This window comes from Passer domesticus, chromosome 2, assembly GCF_036417665.1.
Source record: "Passer domesticus isolate bPasDom1 chromosome 2, bPasDom1.hap1, whole genome shotgun sequence".
Classification (NCBI taxonomy): Eukaryota; Metazoa; Chordata; class Aves; order Passeriformes; family Passeridae; genus Passer; species Passer domesticus.
Window position 1 is genome coordinate 67,380,301 of NC_087475.1, and position 19,786 is coordinate 67,400,086.

At 37.4% G+C, this 19,786-nt stretch overlaps 1 protein-coding gene across 4 annotated transcripts in view; it reads left to right on the forward strand.

Annotated features, from left to right (window-relative positions):
* DCLK1 (doublecortin like kinase 1) overlaps nucleotides 1-19,786 on the forward strand; it is a 231,016-nt gene that overhangs the window by 206,120 nt on the left and 5,110 nt on the right. For 2 of the 4 annotated variants that reach the window (XM_064409005.1, XM_064409007.1), the window contains 2 exons: nucleotides 5,622-5,735; nucleotides 11,335-11,408. In XM_064409005.1, the coding sequence (XP_064265075.1) occupies nucleotides 5,622-5,735; nucleotides 11,335-11,408 (188 nt within the window). The remainder of the gene's footprint in view (nucleotides 1-5,621; nucleotides 5,736-11,334; nucleotides 11,409-19,786) is intronic. The other 2 variants (XM_064409004.1, XM_064409006.1) reach the window with 1 other exon arrangement.

The following is a 19,786-nucleotide window of genomic DNA, read 5'->3' on the forward strand; positions in this document are numbered from 1 at the left end:
CTTAAGTATTTTCCAAGTACGTGCTTTAAACTTGGAGGGCTCCCTTATTACCCAAACTACTTTTTAAATTGTAAATGCTGTGGTATATGAAGAGTGCAAGGATCCAGGACAATGTCTGATGAAAATCTTTTCATTTTGAAGATGACATTCATGCAGCTGAAATATTTATTTTCCTTGGTGCCAGGGGCCGTCCTTGGACACAGTGTTCTGTCACAGTTTAAAATGCCTTATGGTGATTGAGGGGTCTCTCTGTCTCCATGGGAGGAGGACGTGTGGAGATTTCTGGATGGAAGTGACTGATCAGAAGCCACAGAGAGGCCAAGTCACCTGCAGTGTCAGCCTGCACACTGCTGCTGAGATTACTGAAATGTCCCTTGCTTACACCACTTAAGGAATTGATCACTAATTCTTCAATTTTTTCTGAAAAATATATTTGAAATGTTAACACTACCCCCAGATACTTTTTTTTTTTTAAATTGTTACTCCATTATGTGTTTTAGAAAGCCATTTTAGTGTGACGTATAAAAAAGAAGAGGTGCAGCTCTTTGGCAGTAATGCAATAGTGGTGGTGTGCAAGTGACATGAGGATCTGCTTCCCTGCCCTCAGTAGTACCTGCTGGTGAGGATAGCAGGGAAGAGGAGCTAGGGGCTAAAGACTTTAAGCACTCCAGAGCTCTGCTAGAAAAACCTGAGCTCTGATTACTGAAGCACCTTGGCAAATTCCTGAATTTCTGTGCAATAAGTTAACATGCAGAAACCTTTGCCAGAAGGTGATGTAGAAAACTGGTATAAACGGACTCAAAAGAGAATTTAATACATTTTTGGAGGATGGTTCCGTAGGTGCTTATTAAATATAGTGGTCTGGATAGAGCTCTTGGCTCACAAAGTTCTTAAGTACTTGGCTGGCATGAACTAGATGATGTACCAGGGAAAGTTCAAGATCTACTTGCTTCTATTAAATATACTACTTCTTAGAGAGTGGCTGTGATGCACTGTTAGAAACAGCATGTGGTGATGAATTCATCTTTGGTCTAGCTCTGGTGCACTTGTAGTTTTATGCTGGTAATAATTCTCTGCAATCAAAACCTCTAGCAGTTCTGTCTATAAGTAAGTGAAACAAATATTCCATGACAATGCTGTAATTCCTTTTTTCTGCTGCTTTTAACAACTGAAAAAAATATCAGTATTTTGTCTGCATCCTTACACTAGAGATAGTTCATAATGCAGATCAAAACTGCTTTTGAATTTTCTTATGTCCTCCATACATTTTTTCTGGGAGGAAAAATTCTAGCACTGGGACCAATTCAGGAAAGTGCTTTAACACATTCCAAACATTGCTCCCATTTCAAGGCATCACACATGGAAGCACTTAAGACTGGGCATCAAATTAACTAGATGGCACTACAATCCTAGCTCACATCGGAAGAAATAAGAACATGGCTGAGTTGAAACAGGTGCTTAAATGGTTCCATGAGAAAGGGCACTTCCCTGAAGTGTGTCTGGGCAGTATCAGTAGATAAGCTAGCAGGGGCAGCCTGTTGATGCACAAAGGCAGAATGTATAGTGTCAGATCAAACTACACATGCCTCTGCCATCACTGGCTGGATCAGCTGCAAGTCTGTCACACAGCCTCCCTGGACCTCATTTTCCCAGCTTCAGGACAGAGAATTAATGCACTCATCCCTGTTTACAAAAGGCTCTGCAATATTTATGTTATACTTACCTGAGAAATTATATGTAAACTGTCTTTCTGAGAAGAAATGGCACATGGAATTTTCACCTACACTCCATTCTCACAGGTAACCTGCTTAAATACTTTTCCGTGGTGTCAAATGCTGGAGTTTACTTTCTCTATTAGTTTCAGCTGGGATAGAGCTCACTACAACACTTCCTTTATTTCAGTTTTGAACCTATTCAGAGTGTTAAAGCTGCAGATAAAATGCTAGATAGAACAGCTGGCTTGAAAAGCGGGCATGTGTTTTCTTTGACAATTTTAAGAAACATTTTCTCTCTTTGATCAAACCTTTGATGGAAGTGTTGTAACTGCTTACACTGTATAAAACCACTTTGTAGATTGTAAATAACCATTCTACTTTATAGCTGGTTATTATGTGATTACTTGGTAAATTGCTGAGATTCCTGGAATGTGCTTTGACAGTTTCAGTAGGAGCAAACCCTCGTTTCAGTTTAAGTTTTTGCTATAAAAATATCTGCATTCTTCTTGGAAACTGCAAAGCTTGTTATGGTCAGAGTCAGACCAGTAAAGCAGTTTCGATGTGAATAATATCCCAGCTGTTTTCAATTCAAAAAAAACAAAACCTGAAAAGATGTTGGCTACATGCCATTGCCACAGATGGAGATCTTGAATTCGAAATGAAATTCAGCAGCAGTTCTTTGCCCCCTCCATTTCATTTATTTGGAGTCATCTCTCCTATGCAGTACACTTAGACCTGGAAACAAATCCACTAATGTATACTTCCCCTACAGGGACCCCAAATCTTTACTTTACCTGCTCAATTTTTTTTGCAAAGCTAAAGAATTATAAAAGAGGCAGGAAGAATTATAAAAGAGGCTTGAGGTCTGGCATTTTCAACTTTGATGTTATTGATAACCTGAAACAAGCTACAGGACAAACTCATTCTTCTTTGTATAAGTAGTAAATGTTTCCTAATACATCACTGAGCAGTGAATGCTGAAAGGGATGGCTTGCATTCTGTAAATCCTTCTCTGTTAAAATAATCAATATAAAATCTGTGTTGTTGCTGGAAGAGGAAGATGGCACACACCAGCCTAAAAAGAATTAGAGAACCTGGAGCTTTTATATTTTTCCCTCAATATGTCTGCCTTGGAAAATTGTGTGCAAAAGAAATTAATAACCAAGTGATAAGTATCATTAAGGTAAACATTTGTAAGAAAATGAATTTTAAAAGGCATTCCTTATTTTGCAGCTGCGCTACTTTTGGTTACACCCTAGGACAGTGCACACAAAAAAAATTTCCTTGGAATCCTTAAAGGAAGCAGTGTCCAAAAGCTTTTCCAGCACTTCTATTTACTCTAATTTCCTGCTGTTACTTGTATAATGATCTCTTCATGTGACGCTTGTAGACCTGAAAAGTAAAGCTCTTGTGACCATCTTGTGAAATGGATCTAAGTGCTCCAGGGCAGTAGGAGTCTGGGAATCCTGAGCTTCATTTGAGTGGCAATGTCTCCTGCCACAGAGAGCAATGCAAATATGAAACCAGTTTTTATCAATTACTAGAATTTCTCCAAGACCTTGTGCCTCTTTTTTATTTATTTTTTTTTAATTTTGAATTCTTGTAAATAGACCATGAAAGGTATTTGTAGAGGCTGATCAAAAACAAACAAACAAACAAAAAACTCCAAAACAAAAAACCAAAAATGTGTTAACATTCCAAGCAGTTTATATTGTTCATGTGAAAACTCAAATGCTGAGCCAGAATTTTCAAACTCTTTTGACTGCTCAGCTCCTGAGGTATGCACAGGAGAGCTCTTCTTTCAGACTATTAGCAGTCAACATCTTCTGAAGCTCATGACTCTTTAAAGTTTCCAGATGGAGCAACAAAAATCACTGGTCACCTTAACAAAAATCTTGTGATTAATGCTAAAGCTGAGATGAAATTCTGTGATCCTAACCTACTGCCAAAAGCAAAGACTTAGAATAGGGGAAAGGAACAGTTAACCTCTTCAGGGCTTGACATCCTTCCCATTTCAGCAACCCAATGAAATTCTTGTCAGCAGTGTTTACACTGTTCTCCAATTCTACAACTTAACCTGGTGATTCTGACCAATTTGATATTTGATGTGGTGATTTTTCACTTCTTGCCATTTAAAACTGCAGAGCAACTTGTTTTGTATTTAGTTAAACAGCTGTCATCTCTCACCCTCAATAACTATCTTATTGTTGACTGAAGTAATTCTAGGAGCCAGTTTAATATACATTGATTTGTTTACAAAATATGTTTGAATAAAAGAGAACTACTAAACATCAGGTGACACCAGCAGTAGTAATAAAAACTTAGTAATTATAGAGGAATTCTGATATATCCCTATGCTGTATCTTAAATTGGGCTGGAAGGTATTTAATCTAAAAGCTGGAACCCAAATTACGTGTCTGTGGCGTGTTGCCACAAGAACTGTGGGTGTGGTGTTTCACCAATAAAATATGACCACAGTATTGGTAACTATTGTCTTGTCTGTAATTTAGTCTTTGACAAGATGACATGAACTCTTGGCAGACTTTCATGTCAAGAAAGCCATAAGAATGATTTTATTTTTCTTCCCTCCTCTTGTGAAGAGGAGTTCCTTTACAGACTAGCTTTCTTCTGAGAAAGGCAAGGTCAATGGGAACCAGGTTATTTTTAGGGTCATATACCACTGAGCCAGGACTCCCCAGTGATAGACAATAATCAGCTACTGGGTTGTATTGTTTTCTTTTGTGTTTTGCAGCTGTGTGCACTTGACCATATTTTGCCAGCTGAGACATTTTGTTAAGGGGTGAGTAAGGGATCTCTAAACACAAACTCCCCAAGATAAATAAATAACAAACCCTACCAACCTCCCTAAAATTCCCATATGCTTACTGAACTCATGATTTACTGCAGCAGCTCTGTAACTCTTTAAGGGCACTCATAATGACTGAAAAATAAAAGAGAAAAGTGTCTCTTTATTTATATCACTATTCTGATATTTTCTCGTTTGCCTTTATTCTGTTAGGATTTTGCCAAAGTGGAGTTTAAGAATTATTTCAGCTGTTTATTCCTATACACACCATGCAGCACCAGTTAGGGATGACTAAGGCATGTGGCCCTGTATATTTTGCCTATTCTACATTTTGTTTCCTATTCCACGTATTCTGTGTATTTGTTGCCTGAAATCCTGCATGTGCTGCTAGTGGGGAAGTCTCACTGAGCAGTGGCTTTTTGCACATTTTTCAGGCATAAGGATCTTCTCTATAACTTCTTAAAAAGCCTTCTCTTTTCTGGGCTTGAATTCAGTCTGCAGACTTGTGCAAAACCACAAACTCCATTATTTCTGTCAGGGTTTCTGCTCAGCATGAGGATGCCAGTGTCCCTAGGTGCAGGTACCCAGGTTTTCTTTGCAAAGTGGGAAGTCTCAGCTGGAAGGAGGAATGTCCCAACCCCGCCTTTTGTTTTTGTAATATCTTGGATACTTTTTACTTTTGAGGTCATTATCATTAAATTTATGTGATAAGTAAACAGAATCTTAAACACATCTGAAATGCTCAGGTTTTGAAATATGAATGAGCATAAAAATAACTGGGTAGTGGTAATTAATAAAGAAAATGGTAAGAAATGGTAAGAAAAATGAAATGTTTAACAATTATTGTTAATGAACATTACCTAAAGTTTGAGAAGAAAATATTGGATAAAGAAGAAGAGAGAGACTGCTTGGTTCCATAATATGTTCATCTTGTAAGTACCTTAAATGTATTGCTGGAGACAATGATTGACCCATATTTTAGTACAAACATTTTGTAAACTTTTCTGTATTGATGGGACCTATCAGAATCACCTCACAGTTCCTTCTTTTTTTTTTTGTCTTTCCTCTCTGAAGTTTTCTTTTGCTTTATTTATCTGCAGGATGATGGCCTTCCAGAGAATGAACATCAGCTCTCAGTAGCTGGGAAGATAAAGAAGCATTTCAACACAGGCCCTAAGCCGAACAGCACAGCAGCTGGAGTTTCTGTCATAGCAGTAAGCATCTGAAATACACAGATGAAACAGATTTTGTGCCCATCAGACAGTTTTGTGCTTATGACACCAAAAGAAACCAGAGAGGGTTAATATTTAGATAAATGTAGCATTTTAATTAATATCAGAATAGTTAGACTGGTATCCTGCACAACTTCTCCTTTGATTCTCCTTGTGAGTCACATTGTTATTTAACTGCCCTAGGAGATATAACTGTACACACAGTACACAGTTCCACATTTTACCAGAAGATCAGTGGACCTAATTCCAATGTAACTCCAGTTTGAACTGTGGGATCATGACATTTTACTTGGCAGCAGACTCATTATATGGATTTAGGCCACACAGAGACTGTAGCGGGACAGAACCACTTTAAAATGGAAATTTCTTCAGAATTTAACTGAAAATCTGCATGGCAGCCTAAGCCTCTCCTCTCTGAAGACATGAAAGAGAGCTGTGATGGCTCACTGTTGCCTTCATGGTTAACATGAGTCTAGCCACTTCAGATTTAGCTAGGCAGCAGCATTTTATTGTAGTGCCACACACAGTGTGCTTCCCTGTCAGCAGAAGTATTTAATGGGGTAAAGACTTAATGGAACTTCTTGCTGCCTTCTGTCACATTGCAATTCCAGTGGAGCCATTCTAGGTTTGGACATGTCGGAGTGTCTGAAACAAAGCTTGGCCAAAATTTTGACCAAGCTTTACTGAGATTTCAATGGCATCCTCAGTGGAGCATACATCACATACAATTGTATTTTTTCCTCACAGATGAACATGTGTATTACATATACATGGACCTAGGATATATTCCACATATGAAGAGATTATTCATACTAATGCCATTGAATAGTAACATGCACATCCTTCACATTTTTGATACATCTGCTTGTGTTTGTAAGCTTTCCTTTATTACTCATAGTAATGTGAACACTCCAAAGAGTCACTAAAATTGTGACATGTTAAACGTAACCATTCCCATATCAGATTACTCAGTGTTCATTCCCAGCTTCCATAAATTGCAGGTGGTGTGACTGCACATGTACACTTTCTTGTACTGTTTCCACTTTCATGTTTCTCAGCTCAGCCCCTCCAGTGTTGAGTTAAATCAGCATGAAATAAATTCAGCTCAGCACATGCAATCTGGCTCACAGGTGTGAAGTGCTTGTGCAGCAAAAGGGATACTCTCTCAGAGTTACTTGGTATAAGTACTTAAAATTTCAAACTGTGCCTCTCTCATATTTTTGCTTTACTCTTTCCTACCCTGAATGTCCTCTACATGGAAGCAAGTTGTTCCTCATGCTTTTTCTAGATTTTTTCAGTCATCAGCTAACATAGTCAGCATTTATTTATTTTCATTTTTAAGCAATAATACTGCAGCAACTCTCCCACAACTAAAACATCACATACCCATTGCTCATCTGAACTGCAGGTATGTTCTTTAGAGACTAGCTGAAACCGTGTTCCTATTGAATGGACTGCCAGCACGCTTGTCCATGAGAATTACTGCTCAGATCCTCCATGCTAATGACTTCAAAGCTTAAAAGCAAGAAATGATGCCTCTGTCCTCATCCATCCCTTGCCCCCTTTATGTTTTTAATTTCCCTGCCCTCCTCTTTTTTTTATTTGCCCCAGTTGCTTTGCCAAGAAATTGTTTGCAGCAGTTTAACACCCAAGTAATGAAAAAGGCACTGTAGTGAATCTGTCCACTGAAAAACATCAGGAAAAAATGTGTATGATTAATTATATTCTTAATGACTTTTATTTGTCTTTTAGTGTTTTGAAATTTAACAGATTGCTTTTAGTGATCATCTCTGTGGGCAAACTTCATATTCTGACACGATTGATCCTGCAACTTGGCCTATAAAGTAGAAATGTTTAGAACACTTAGAAGAGATGGGAAAATGTAGACCTCTTTAGTGTTTTCGTGATGTTTCAGAATGCTAGATAATTTTCATTTTATGAATAAATTAGTTTTGTTTTCTACAAAAAAAATAAAATAAAGCCAAAAGTAGAACAACAATGACTTTAAATGTTGTTTCTGCATTTGGTAGTCTATTTAATATACATTTGACATGCATGTCACCAGGGTTTTATGTTTGGGAATCTCCCTTTAACTGTGAAATCTCAAGCAAAAGTTAAAGTTAAATCCTATTAACAAAGGCTGCTCTAGACTTAGAACTTTCAAAGTATGTATAGATGCTGTAATGTCTATTGTTTGGCAATAAGACATGCACTAACTATATTTGCTATAAAAATACTGGGGGTTTGTGCCTGCCTGTATGTTTGCATACTTTTTAGAGAGAGTGCTTGTGTATATAATATATAGAATTGCCATCTGTATATTATATAACACATATGTGTCTGTGTTTGTGAAAATGTGTTAATATGTGCTTATATTTCTATAGCTTAATAGTATGAAAGAAAAAATATTATCATTATTTTGAGTATTATAACCCTGTTTTATGTACAGAGCTTGCTAATATGTGGTATTTAGTTCTTAGTTTGTCCTCACATTGGTATGATGTGATATTATATGCCTGTTTTTGCCGGTGGTAAAAAGTAACACACCTCAAAGATCTCAAGGAGTATTTACCATATGCACCAATTAAAACTATAATATGAAAATCAAGTTCCTAAAGATGTGTCTCTGGTCACCTTGACTGAAAGGAATTTTGAAGCTACATGTGTTTTGCACACAACTTCTGTGGCTACTACTTCCTTCAGCAATGTCCAAATTGCATTGATTCCTTTGGTTCAAACTTATGTCTGCTTTATTGATGTGGTAATCTCAGTAAAAGTTGTCTCCGTCTATCCAAGGCAGAGACATCCTACTTCTTGTGTGTGTGTCCAGACTTCAAGTTTGTCCACATTTGAAAGGATTCATCAGTTTGGACAAACTACTCTAATGAACATGTGCATGCCTAGCAAAGCAGTTCCTTTGCTGATGTAGTAGAATGATTTCTCAAACAAAGTTAACTATACAAGTGAAGAGACTTTTCTATTGATGCAATAATACATCATTAAAAGTTCTGCCAGAGTGACTATGTCAGTTGGGAAAAAATTCCCCTGAACCAACATAGCTTTGCCAGCAAAATTTTAATTGGAGACCTAGCTTTTAAAACAGCAAGAGAATTAGCAAGTCCCTAAAAAACACTGCTTGCTGATGAGAGACTATGTAGGAGAAATATCACTTTACTTGCCCTGTTCTTAAACTCTTCTCACAGGCGTTGACTACCGGTCTCTGTGGGAGGCCGTTTGGGCTAGTGCCCTTCAGTTTGTGTCAGAATGGCCACATTACTGTTAAACATGTGCCAAAATATTTGCAGGATCATGTTTCTCATACAGCTTTTCAATAGGAGTAGTATTTTTTAGTTCTGTGATGGTGTTTATAAAAGACACTGCAGTAAAAACATAAAAGCAGGCTTACATTAACTAGTCTTTTAAAAATTTTGGGGTAGATTTTACTCTTCAGTCCTTCAGGGGTGTCAATTCCATTTATTTTGGTTTGGCCACAAAACAGTACCCTTGTGGCTGTACCCTTTAAGCTTCATTGGCAGTGGCTAGAACGACTAAGAGCGCAAATCACATTTTAAGAATGCTTCTGCAGTCCAAAGGTGTGCTGTAATTCCTTGTATGAACCGAGCATCGTTTAATACATGTCCTTGTCTGAAGTGTTAAATCTTAGCCTGTATGTCATCACTTTGGTGCTTGTACTTTTGCCATTGTTAGGACAGAGAAGAAGACTAATGCTAATCTGCTGTTAAGGTTGCATGAGGTCTCTCTCTTGGCAAGGGGAGTAAACTCCAGCTGGAGATGCAGAGTAAAGAAGTAGAACGGAAAAGGAGAAAAGCTGCTTAGAAAGTTGGTGCAGCTCCCTTCTGCTTACAGGGTCCTGGGTTGGGGACCCTGGCAATGGGCAGGCAGCGTGCGGGTCATTGCCCTGCATTCTGCCGATTTTAAAATAAAAATTACCCATGCCAAGTGGAATTTTTAGCCATGGGATTTCTTGGGTGGTGTGGAGGAGAAGACAAGCCTAGCCTGTAAGTTTTGCTTAAAGTCTTAAAGCTGAACCTGTGTCTGGGCTATCCTTTCTCATCTATTGTCTGTGTTGTCCTGGGGTCATTTTCCACAGTTGGGTTTCTCATGGCAGGATTTCCACACCACCAGAATTGTTTCAGCTCTTGTTAGGGAGCGACTTTCCCCGTTTTCTCTGAATAGATTTTTGACTATTCAATTTTAGGGCAATATTTTTGATCTGCTTTTTAGGAAAACGTCCCTTTTGTGTGTTTTATGTGCAGCATACAAGGAAGCCAGTAGATGGCAATAGCAGACCAGTGTAGTTAAACCAACACAAATTTAACTCTAGGTACAAGGTTCCCATGGTTTTAAACAGGAAACATGATTTAAATAATTCTAAATAAGATGAAAGAGGCATTGTTTTAACAAAAAATAATAAATTATTAAATTCTACACCTGCAGGGGAGTCATCAAGAAAAAGTTAAATTTCCAGTTAGTTCCTAACTCCCCTTTAAGTGGTTGATACCTGGAAATGTGGTGAACTGCTATTCTGAATTTAGAATTAGAAACTGTCATCAGTATTGAAAATATATGCAACACTCTTATGGAAGCCCAAAATGGCCTTTTCCCTTCATAGAGCAGAAATCTGAAAATAATTGCAACAGTTTTACAGCAGTTAGAGTGTCTCTGTCAAGATTTTCCCCCCAAAATTTTATGTAATTCAGCTAAATTATGTTTCTACCGTCTGTTAGTGCAGCACAGAAGGGTTAGGGAAAAGAACAGATTTTCTTTGTTCCTATGCACATGATTTTGCTAATGATAAACTAAACTTGAAAGATCTGTAGTCCTTAAGTAATAACACCAGCACAATTTCCTGGACACAATGTTAAGTTCATTTCCATTTTGACTTTAATTGGTGCAATTTTAAACCAAATAGTTTTGTACTGTTATCTTTTTGAGCATGAGGTGTAAGCTGAAATGATAAACAATATTATTCATGGCTCTGAGTAGTCCTACTCTCCAAGGTTAACGCATTTTTAGAAATGAATTACCATGATTGATGGGGTATCAAAACCTGATTCTTTTCATCTTTACACATTCCATGATTATGAAGCAGTCTAATTTAAGCCTTGTGTAGTCTGTCTAGCCTGCTCCTTGTGATGGTTGCACTGCATTTAATTTTTTAAAAATTATTATTTTTGAACTTCTCAGTTTAATTGCAAAAGATAATATTCTATTACTGGTATGTGCAACTTAAAAGGGCACTACTGTCTTTGGTGGTAATGAGATATTCAGATTTTTTTAATGAATGCATTATGCATTAACTAACAGATTTGCAAACTCCATTTTAGTTTGAATAAATTGGCTTCTAATTTGGCAAGACCAAATCTAGAATTAGTATCTTTTTCTTTTATTTCTTTACTTTTTTTTTCCTTTTTCATCTGCGGTACATAGCTTTAGGATGTTAGATAAGAGTGAAAGTGAAAACAGTAAATATGCACTAAATAAGGAACAGCTTGCTCTGGAGTCTGAATTCTCTAGCCTAATGTCGATCCACTGAGTTGCCCCATTTCTCTCTGCTCAGCTGGACCACGGGTTTACCATCAAGAGATCAGGGTCTTTGGACTACTACCAACAACCAGGAATGTATTGGATAAGGTATGAGATGGTGCAGCGCCAACAGTCAGTGTTTCCATGGCAACGTGCTGGCAGTCTCCATTAACCAGTTCCTTCAGTGGATAAACATGCTTTTTGATTTGTTATCCGGTCCATATGCTGCTTTATCAGTTTCGTTTTAATCTTGATTGAGATGCCACACCCCCTCATTCCCTTTATTCACCCATCCCTCACACCCACATTGCCAGCTTTCTCTTCATCGCACATGCTCAGTATCAATCTCCCCTCTAGTTAAAAGGACAGTGTATATAGAAAATCTACAGATATGCTGAAGTATGCACCCTCCCCCTCCCTTCTGCTTGTTAAGGCATCTGCTTCCCCTGTGCTCCTGTTTCAAAACACACGGAGCAGCAACAGGCTCTCAGCATATATTTTCCTCTTTTTCCATGCAAGATGTGGAGCTATATACTGTCATTTTAAACCCACTAAACACAATCCTTACCTTAGATTGAACAATGCATTTGCATAACGCGGGCATAGAAACTCTCCCAAGTTCACTGAAATACAATGCATTGTATGTGCTGGTAAGCTTGTGTTTCTAACAATGCATTCCTTCTCTTTTCTTTTTAAAACCCTTCTGATACCTATTTATTTTGGTTTGATTTTTTTTTTAAATATTGCATGAGTCTCTTGAATATATTTTTCTTCATTGTGTAACTGTGCCAGGGTTGTTGTTAGCTGGCTTAACCTGTATGATAAAATGGGGCTTCGGGCGGGAGGGGCACGTTCTGGAGTGGGGGCAAGGAGGGTTCCAGGTCTGACAGCCCACGAGAGGCCCACACACCTCCTCTATTAATCCAGAGTGCTGGAATTTCCATCAAGTGGTTACTTGCTGTCTTTTTCCTTATTACTCACAAGACCTACATTTTGATGCCTGGAGAAATTTTTATAAGTTTACTGTGAGGCCTGTGGTTTCAAGTGTTTAAGAACTTGTCTGTGAGGGGTTTGTAAAATCTCAGCAAAGTAACCACCTTAGCAAAACAGCAGAGATGGTCACTGTGAGTGTTTCTAGTAAAGTAAAACTCCCACCCTGGATCATTTCACCAAGTGCATGGATCGGGCTGCAGCACGCTTTCCATAAAACCTAACGGTTCCCTGAGTGCACACTGAGGACTAAGTAGTTTCTGATATGGATGTTCTGGGGAAAGAAAAACAAAACAATCCCAAACCCAAAAATAAGCCTGTTTTTCAGGCAAAAAGTAGAAAAGTCAATCCTATTCATGAGTTGAACGCTGGCTAGCAAAAATTGAGAAAGACTCCCATTCCGAGTGCTGGAGTGCAGCAGTACCTGTAATTCATCTAATTCCACCCTCTTGTAGTGGTGGCTATAAATCCACTGTGACCTGCAAGGGCAGAGCAAAACCTGCTGATCTGTCTTGTCACTTGGCCTCCTTCTTTGTGCTCCTTGGTTTCAGAGAAGGGCAAATGGGACCTGAGTGCCCAGCTTTAGATGACTGTGGGTTTGATAGTATTAGAGGAATTTTCTGTCAAGCAGAACTTTGACAAAGAGTTGCAAATTTAATGCCTGGTCTGTAAGATGGCAGTGACGATCACATGAGCTTTATTTATCTTCCTGGAGGTTAATTGTTATCCATGGTCAGTTTACACTCTTTCTCTGATTTACATTTTTTATTTTACATTTAAAAAATAACCCAAACAAGCAATGAAAGTCTTTCCATTTGCTATACACAATATTTGGATCTTTTAAAATCTCTGCTTCAGGGGGAGCAGATCACCAGAAACAGGAGCCTGTGAGAAAAGTGAACATCTCAGATTGGCCTTGACTCAGTTTAACTGCAGAGCCCAGGTTTTGAAACAAACCATATTTGGAGAGGTAGGGGGGGAAGGCTCTAAGTCTACAACTTGGTAAATAAATAAAGCTATTAAAAAAAAAAAAAAAAAAAGGTCGTTTGACTAAAGCACTAGTAATGGCTGCCATCAGCATACAAAATGACACATCCCTGAATAATGGGCTGGAGCAGATGGGCGATAATCTCTCTTATTCATACATAAACTGCTCTGTTTTCCAGCTGGGGGCAGTAACAACAATGTTTATAATTAGGGTTTTCTAAACTGTGCACCTAGTGTGGAAAGGCAAATTGGGAGATCAGGGCTCCTAGGCGTGGATGCTTAATTAGGAAATCCTCTTCGAGGGGGTACAGCGGACCCAGCACTGCCGTGTGTTTGGGCCTCTCTCATCTCCCAGAAACATGCAGCTGTTGTCGTGACCAACATTTTCATCTAAATAAAACCATTTTGATGTAGTAAGTGTTTAGTTTTTAGTAGTGCAGATGCAAAGCATATGAAAAGGTTCATCAATTCACATCTATAAAACAAACAATTTATCACAGGCACATGAAAATTAATCTGAATTCACAAGTACAGCAAAAAATGAAACCATGTCTCAAGGAAAACATAATGCTCCCTTTGTTAGTGTTAAACTACTTGTTTCTTCTGCACTCCTCTTTTAGTTTTTATCTGGATTTTCTAGAAGTCTTCTAAAATAATTTCAAAATTCACTATTTTCTCCTTCAACAATCAGAAAACCTTATCCTTTCTCTGCCTAAAATACTTCTGTTTTCAAAGTCCTTCAAAATCCTAATTTTTCCAAGCATATTCTGCATCTTCTTTTATTCCCTTTCAGTGGGATAATACATGCCGAAATGACATGATTTTTTACATACAGCAGGAGTTGTTGTAGCTGGCATGAGCTATAATGCCTGGAAAATCTTTCACAGTTCCTTGAGTATGAGAATCTGGGAAAACACAGGGCCCAAATCAGCAAAATCATTTGGACCCCAGACTAATACATGTTTTTAAAACCAATCCACCAAATGTTGTTGGAACATCAGCCCTGCAATCAGAGGTACAGTAAAGGCCAAAGCAGCATCAGCAGGGGACAAGTCTTGGAGGCCCCAGTTAAAACCCTGAAGGTTGGGCTGATTCAGAATATCAAAGAAGCACCAGAGTGGTTGCATCCAACAGAATATTAGTAGAAAATGTCACTGTGTAATAGTACATATATTATTAGTAGTATGGAATATTAGGGTGTGTTATTTTCTATATGTCCAAGACACTCAAGAAAAGCAAAATGGGCAAAATAAAATCCAGGAGGTGTATGGAAAAGTCATTAATCAAAATAATGTCATTATCAAAATAATGACAATGGAAAGGAGATGAGTTACATTGGATGCTTAACAGAATTATCAATCTAGTCAATATTAAATTCATTAATACTACATTTTAAAAATACAGTTCTCACTGTCACAGTTAAAAATATACCTAAATAGCTCATTTGAAAACCCATAATTCCATCCTCTATGTTCGGTTCCTAATTCACATTACTTTGCATCTGTCGAGTTACTTACACCTGTCCCAAGTGGATACAACACACTTTTAAGTCAAAAGTTGCAGCCAGACATCTTGGTGATGGGACAAGGAAGCTGGGAATCAGGTTTGCTATCTGTAAAGTGCCATTTTTAATAACATAAAACCTTCTGTAAACTGAATATTGGTAAATACAGGCAGATATCTAAAATAATTTAAAATCTCTTCTCCTGATCTTTGAGTAAAAAACCCACAACTGATTTACAAAGTATAAATAAAATTCACTCATGCAAACAACTTGGCACTAGCTCTCTTCCACATGTAATTGAAACCAGCTGAGGAATTGTGTCTCTAAAAAGGGGGATGTCAAAGAGTAAACACAAACTTAAACACAGCAATATGAATTCAACAGTTACATATATAGAAAACTTGTCTTTGTGTTCATTCACTAATACAGTACAAAGCATATATCAAATTGATTTGGTTTTCTTTCTTTTTAACTTTCATTTTAGCTAATTTCATGCCAGAAGTTACATGGTGTGCTAAAGCATCAGGCTTTTGTATTTGGAGGTCTGGGTTCAAATCCACTCGATAAATTTGTCCCCTCGATGTGGTCATTTGCACGTCTCCAAATCACCATGTAACTTGCCTTAGTTATACCTTGTGCCTGAGGGACTAAAAATACCATGAGTGTCTTGCTCCTGGACTAAGGTACATTACTAAGTTTGAAGTACTCTCAAAAAAGTGTCTTGATTCATGAATCAATCACACTTAAAAAAATATATATATAAATATATATAGTGTATATATAATATATATATATAACCTGACAAACCCATGGAAAAGAAATTTAAAAAAAGATGAGACTGAAGGGCTGCTTGGCTTGTGCCACAAGCAATGTTTAATGGTCATTTTTACAGCAAGGAAACCTGTCAATGTATAAAAGTCACTAGCCAGAAGTTTAAGGAAATAAGACAAACTTATCTAGGCGTGAGCATTTAAATGTGTGTATAAAACTGTGGATATAAAAGAAAGTACTGGAAGAAAAAAAATACCAGTGTTTCAATACATAGATTTATCTAATTCAACACACTAAACAAAGCTTCATGAAAATTGCTAACAAATTGCAACTATGCTCCTGCAGAATAAAAGCGAGCAAAGGGAAGGATTTCTTAGATTAATGCGTGAACAGCTGCATCCCCAGTTTAGTCTCCTGGCTGCTATGAATAATGTATGGACTAAGAGGCAAAATGCACATTAATGTTCTTTTATTAATGAAACTAATATATATCTATATTTGGTGGCCAGCAGTAAATTAAGACAAGTGAAAAGAATAACAGTCACTGCTCACTTTCATAAAATTCAGTTACTTTAATCCAGTAATTACTGACCTGACAGCCCACAGCTGAATTAAGGTTCTTCCCATTGCAAATCTACCACGTATATCAAAGGAGTTGTAGTTTTTGAAAATCTGTTCATAAATACATAGTGCAGTGTTTTCCAAGATACAAAAAATAGATTTGCATGGCTCATAAGTCCTGTAACTTCAAGTGGTAGAAATCAGGATGAAAACACTCTTTAAGGAAAAATCCTGGAAAAATGCTAAATGCACCTTAATATGTCAATGACAGAAACAATGATTTAAAAATAATGTTCTGTTACTACAAATTAAATGCATTTCCAAGAATGACTTGGTAACCATTTGGTACTGGGTGTCGGGATTACTAAATGTTGGTGCAAAATACGTTGGTTCTTAATGAAGTACTTCAGACCCATCACTGCCAAATTATTAGAAGCAATCCACTTATCTACTGCAGGATAAGAAGCTCTACATTTTCTCATATGGATTGCAGGAGGGCAGCTGCATATCTTAAATAAGAATGCCGTCTTTACATTTTTGTTGCCATTACTCTCATAGTGCTCAAAGTTCTTAGTCTCTAACCTAGAGCCGGGAAAAATAAAATGTCAAAATGTGATAATGAAATCTGGGATTTGCAGCCCTATGAAACATAAGTGCACTTCAGATCCTCCTATTATTTATTGAAAGAGTAGCTTGAAGTAGAAATGCCCTGGAAATCCATAATGGACTGGTTCATGCACTGGTGAACCACCCAGATGAACAGCAGGTGAAAGAACACATCTGTTAAACTAAGGCAATGAGTATAAGAGGCCTTTATTACAAAAACATCAATAATAATGAAAAAGCTGATTTTTGGAGTATGTCCACCTGCACAAGAAAGTACAGTAGGTGAAAATCACACTTAGAAAATGCAGTCAATACTCACATGTATCTATTTTGCCATCTTCTCTGCATTCCACAAGATGGATCTATCATATTTTGAAATTCTTTCAAGGTAAAAAGTAACTGTGACATCATTAAATGAAAAATAGCATTTTTGTAGAATGCAGAGCCACAATACCATCAGCAGTGTATTACACACTGGAAGTGTCAAATGTCATTTGAACATTGGGCAAAATGAGCCTTTTCATGAAAATTCTATAGGGCCTGAGCACTCTCTGGCCAGAAGTGTCCCATTTCATAGTTCTGACAGGGTAAACACAAACATTAGAGGATGACCTGTGTAGTTTTGCTGTCAGTAAGGTAAATAGTGACCTCTTTGTAACTTTTTTTCCATAAGCTCTTTGGGTGAGAAAGGCTCTGGATGTCTCTCAGCCCAGGAGAGTAACCACAATAATGTCCCGGACTCTAGAAATATGTCTTTACAAAGACTGATTAGATCCAGTCGAGGGCAAACACTGGGTAAAAATGCAAAGAAAGTAACAAAATATCTCAGGAAGTTTCTGAAGGGTTAGAAAGCCAGAAATATTTGGCCCTACAAACTACAGCAGCATAAGGTGCTAGTTTAGGTGAGACCGTCATGGGGTTTTGCTTAATGTCTTTTATTTTTGAGAGAGTGCTTTTATGTATATTTAAACAAATAGATTTAAAGAAGAGTCGCTAAAGCTTTTCCAACAATCATAGAAATATAATATCATGGGATTTATTTTTACAGGCATCTTCGAAAAGATGTTCTGGCACCTACTTATCTTTGTTCTTTATGAAAAGCAATATCCTAAAACCCCAGTTTTCTTATACATTCCCTTATGTGTCAGTTATCTAAATTTAAAAACCTTCAGATTTTGCATGTACATTTACCATTCCCATATAGTAGGTTTTAAAAATAAATTCTCAATTTAATACAAGTATTTTCATGTATTCAACAAGAAATGTTTAAATTTCTCAGGGGAGAGTATCTATTACCACAGGATGATGTGATGTGGTTTAAACTTTAAATAAATGCTTATTTCCTGTAAGCATAAAAAAAAAAATCCTTTAAATGGAAATCTGTATTTTATAGAGCAGTAATATATGCCATTCTTTTCGATTTTCACACAAAATTACATACTGTAAGCAGTATATTCACTGTGTGTAAAAGAGCTAGGTATTCTTCTGTTTCACATTAAAAATAATCAAAAACTGAATTGGTTCAAGGCTAAGAAATATAGAAGGCATTGAAAATACTAATTAGAGCTCTTAACCAAAAGATAGCAGTAAACAACAACAACAAAAAATTGGCAGATGCAAAGTGTTGGATTTTGTAGCAATTGTTATTTAAAATAGAGGGATGAACTTATCAAAGTGGATCACTTTACCCTGTTAAAGTAGTGCTGTATGGTTTCTAGACACAAAAATAATCATCCAGCAATATAGCCTAACTAAATGCATTTGCTATAGTAGTTCTATACTCCTGTCCATCTTTCTGTCTCTGTTACATCATTATTGAATGCTGGTTGCATTATTTGAAAGCATGGATTGCTATAATGCTATTCTGCACCAGTATGATGGATTTAGTTTTCATTTTACTCTCAAAAATATGTTGGCTATAAATACATCTCTGCTCTCCTATGAGGCACACGCTGTAACTGGTAAATTTTCTAGAGAAATCAGTCATGCATATTTTAAGAGAACACAATAAATCCTTTGAAGCAGAATAACCTTTTGGCTGCATTCCTTTAAATAGACCTTTTCATTATAGGGACAAATTTTACAAGCCTTATCAGTGAAACCTATTTAGTTCTCAAAGTTATCTTTTTCCAGTGCCATGATCAGATACTTGGTTGCATTTTCTATGTCATCTTACTGGTCACCTGCCTTTCCCCATTTTGCTTTTTCCAAAACAGTCATGGGTTGGGATTTGAGGGGGCAGTCCTGCTTCAGAAGCAGCTAACCATGTGTCAAAGTGCTGTCACTGAATCAAGGCCATCCTGTTGAACTTATAATTTTACAGTGATTTCAGGGACTGCAGTCTAAGATCTTATAATCAAAAAGACAGCAAAACCCAGTCCTGTGCTTGAAACTGATAGTCAGACTAGGGCTACCCATACCTGGGTTGAAGTTTCACCTTGTAAATGTGCCAGAAAAGCAAAGAAAGAATGTGGCTAGAAGTTACAGCCATCTTATTAAGAATTGCATTCTCAATAATGGCAGAATGATCAAAAATTAATGCCCATCAAGTAAATATTGCTCCTTCCCATTCCTGGATACCTTAGCTAGACATGGATAAAATTAGCAGAGTATTGAATTCAGTAGACCTTGGTTAACAGGGAGAGACAATGTGATCAGGCTAAACAGGTCTTTCCGTCAGAGCTCTTCAGCGTTCTCCCTAAGAACATCCATTGAGCGGCATGATGTGTCAAGGAGCTGGGCTAGCTCCCTTCGGTGTTTGTTTTTCTCTCTTGTCTGACAACTTCATCACAATCCATCTTTGTTAGCTGATTGCACTGACTTGAACATGGGTGAGTGTGTATCAGCCTTCATTAGGTCAAATCAAAGACAAGTGTACATCTCTGCCTTGCCTGTAGAAACAGATTTATACTTTGAGAAGGATGGGGGGAAGGTCACTTGGTATTTGGCTTGAAATTTGATCCTGTTAAAGGATGAAATTAATAACATCCAGAAGTAGAACATATGGCATCCATATATATGGCACTGTATCTGCTTGATGATGTCACGCTACCTCTTAAGGTTTGGG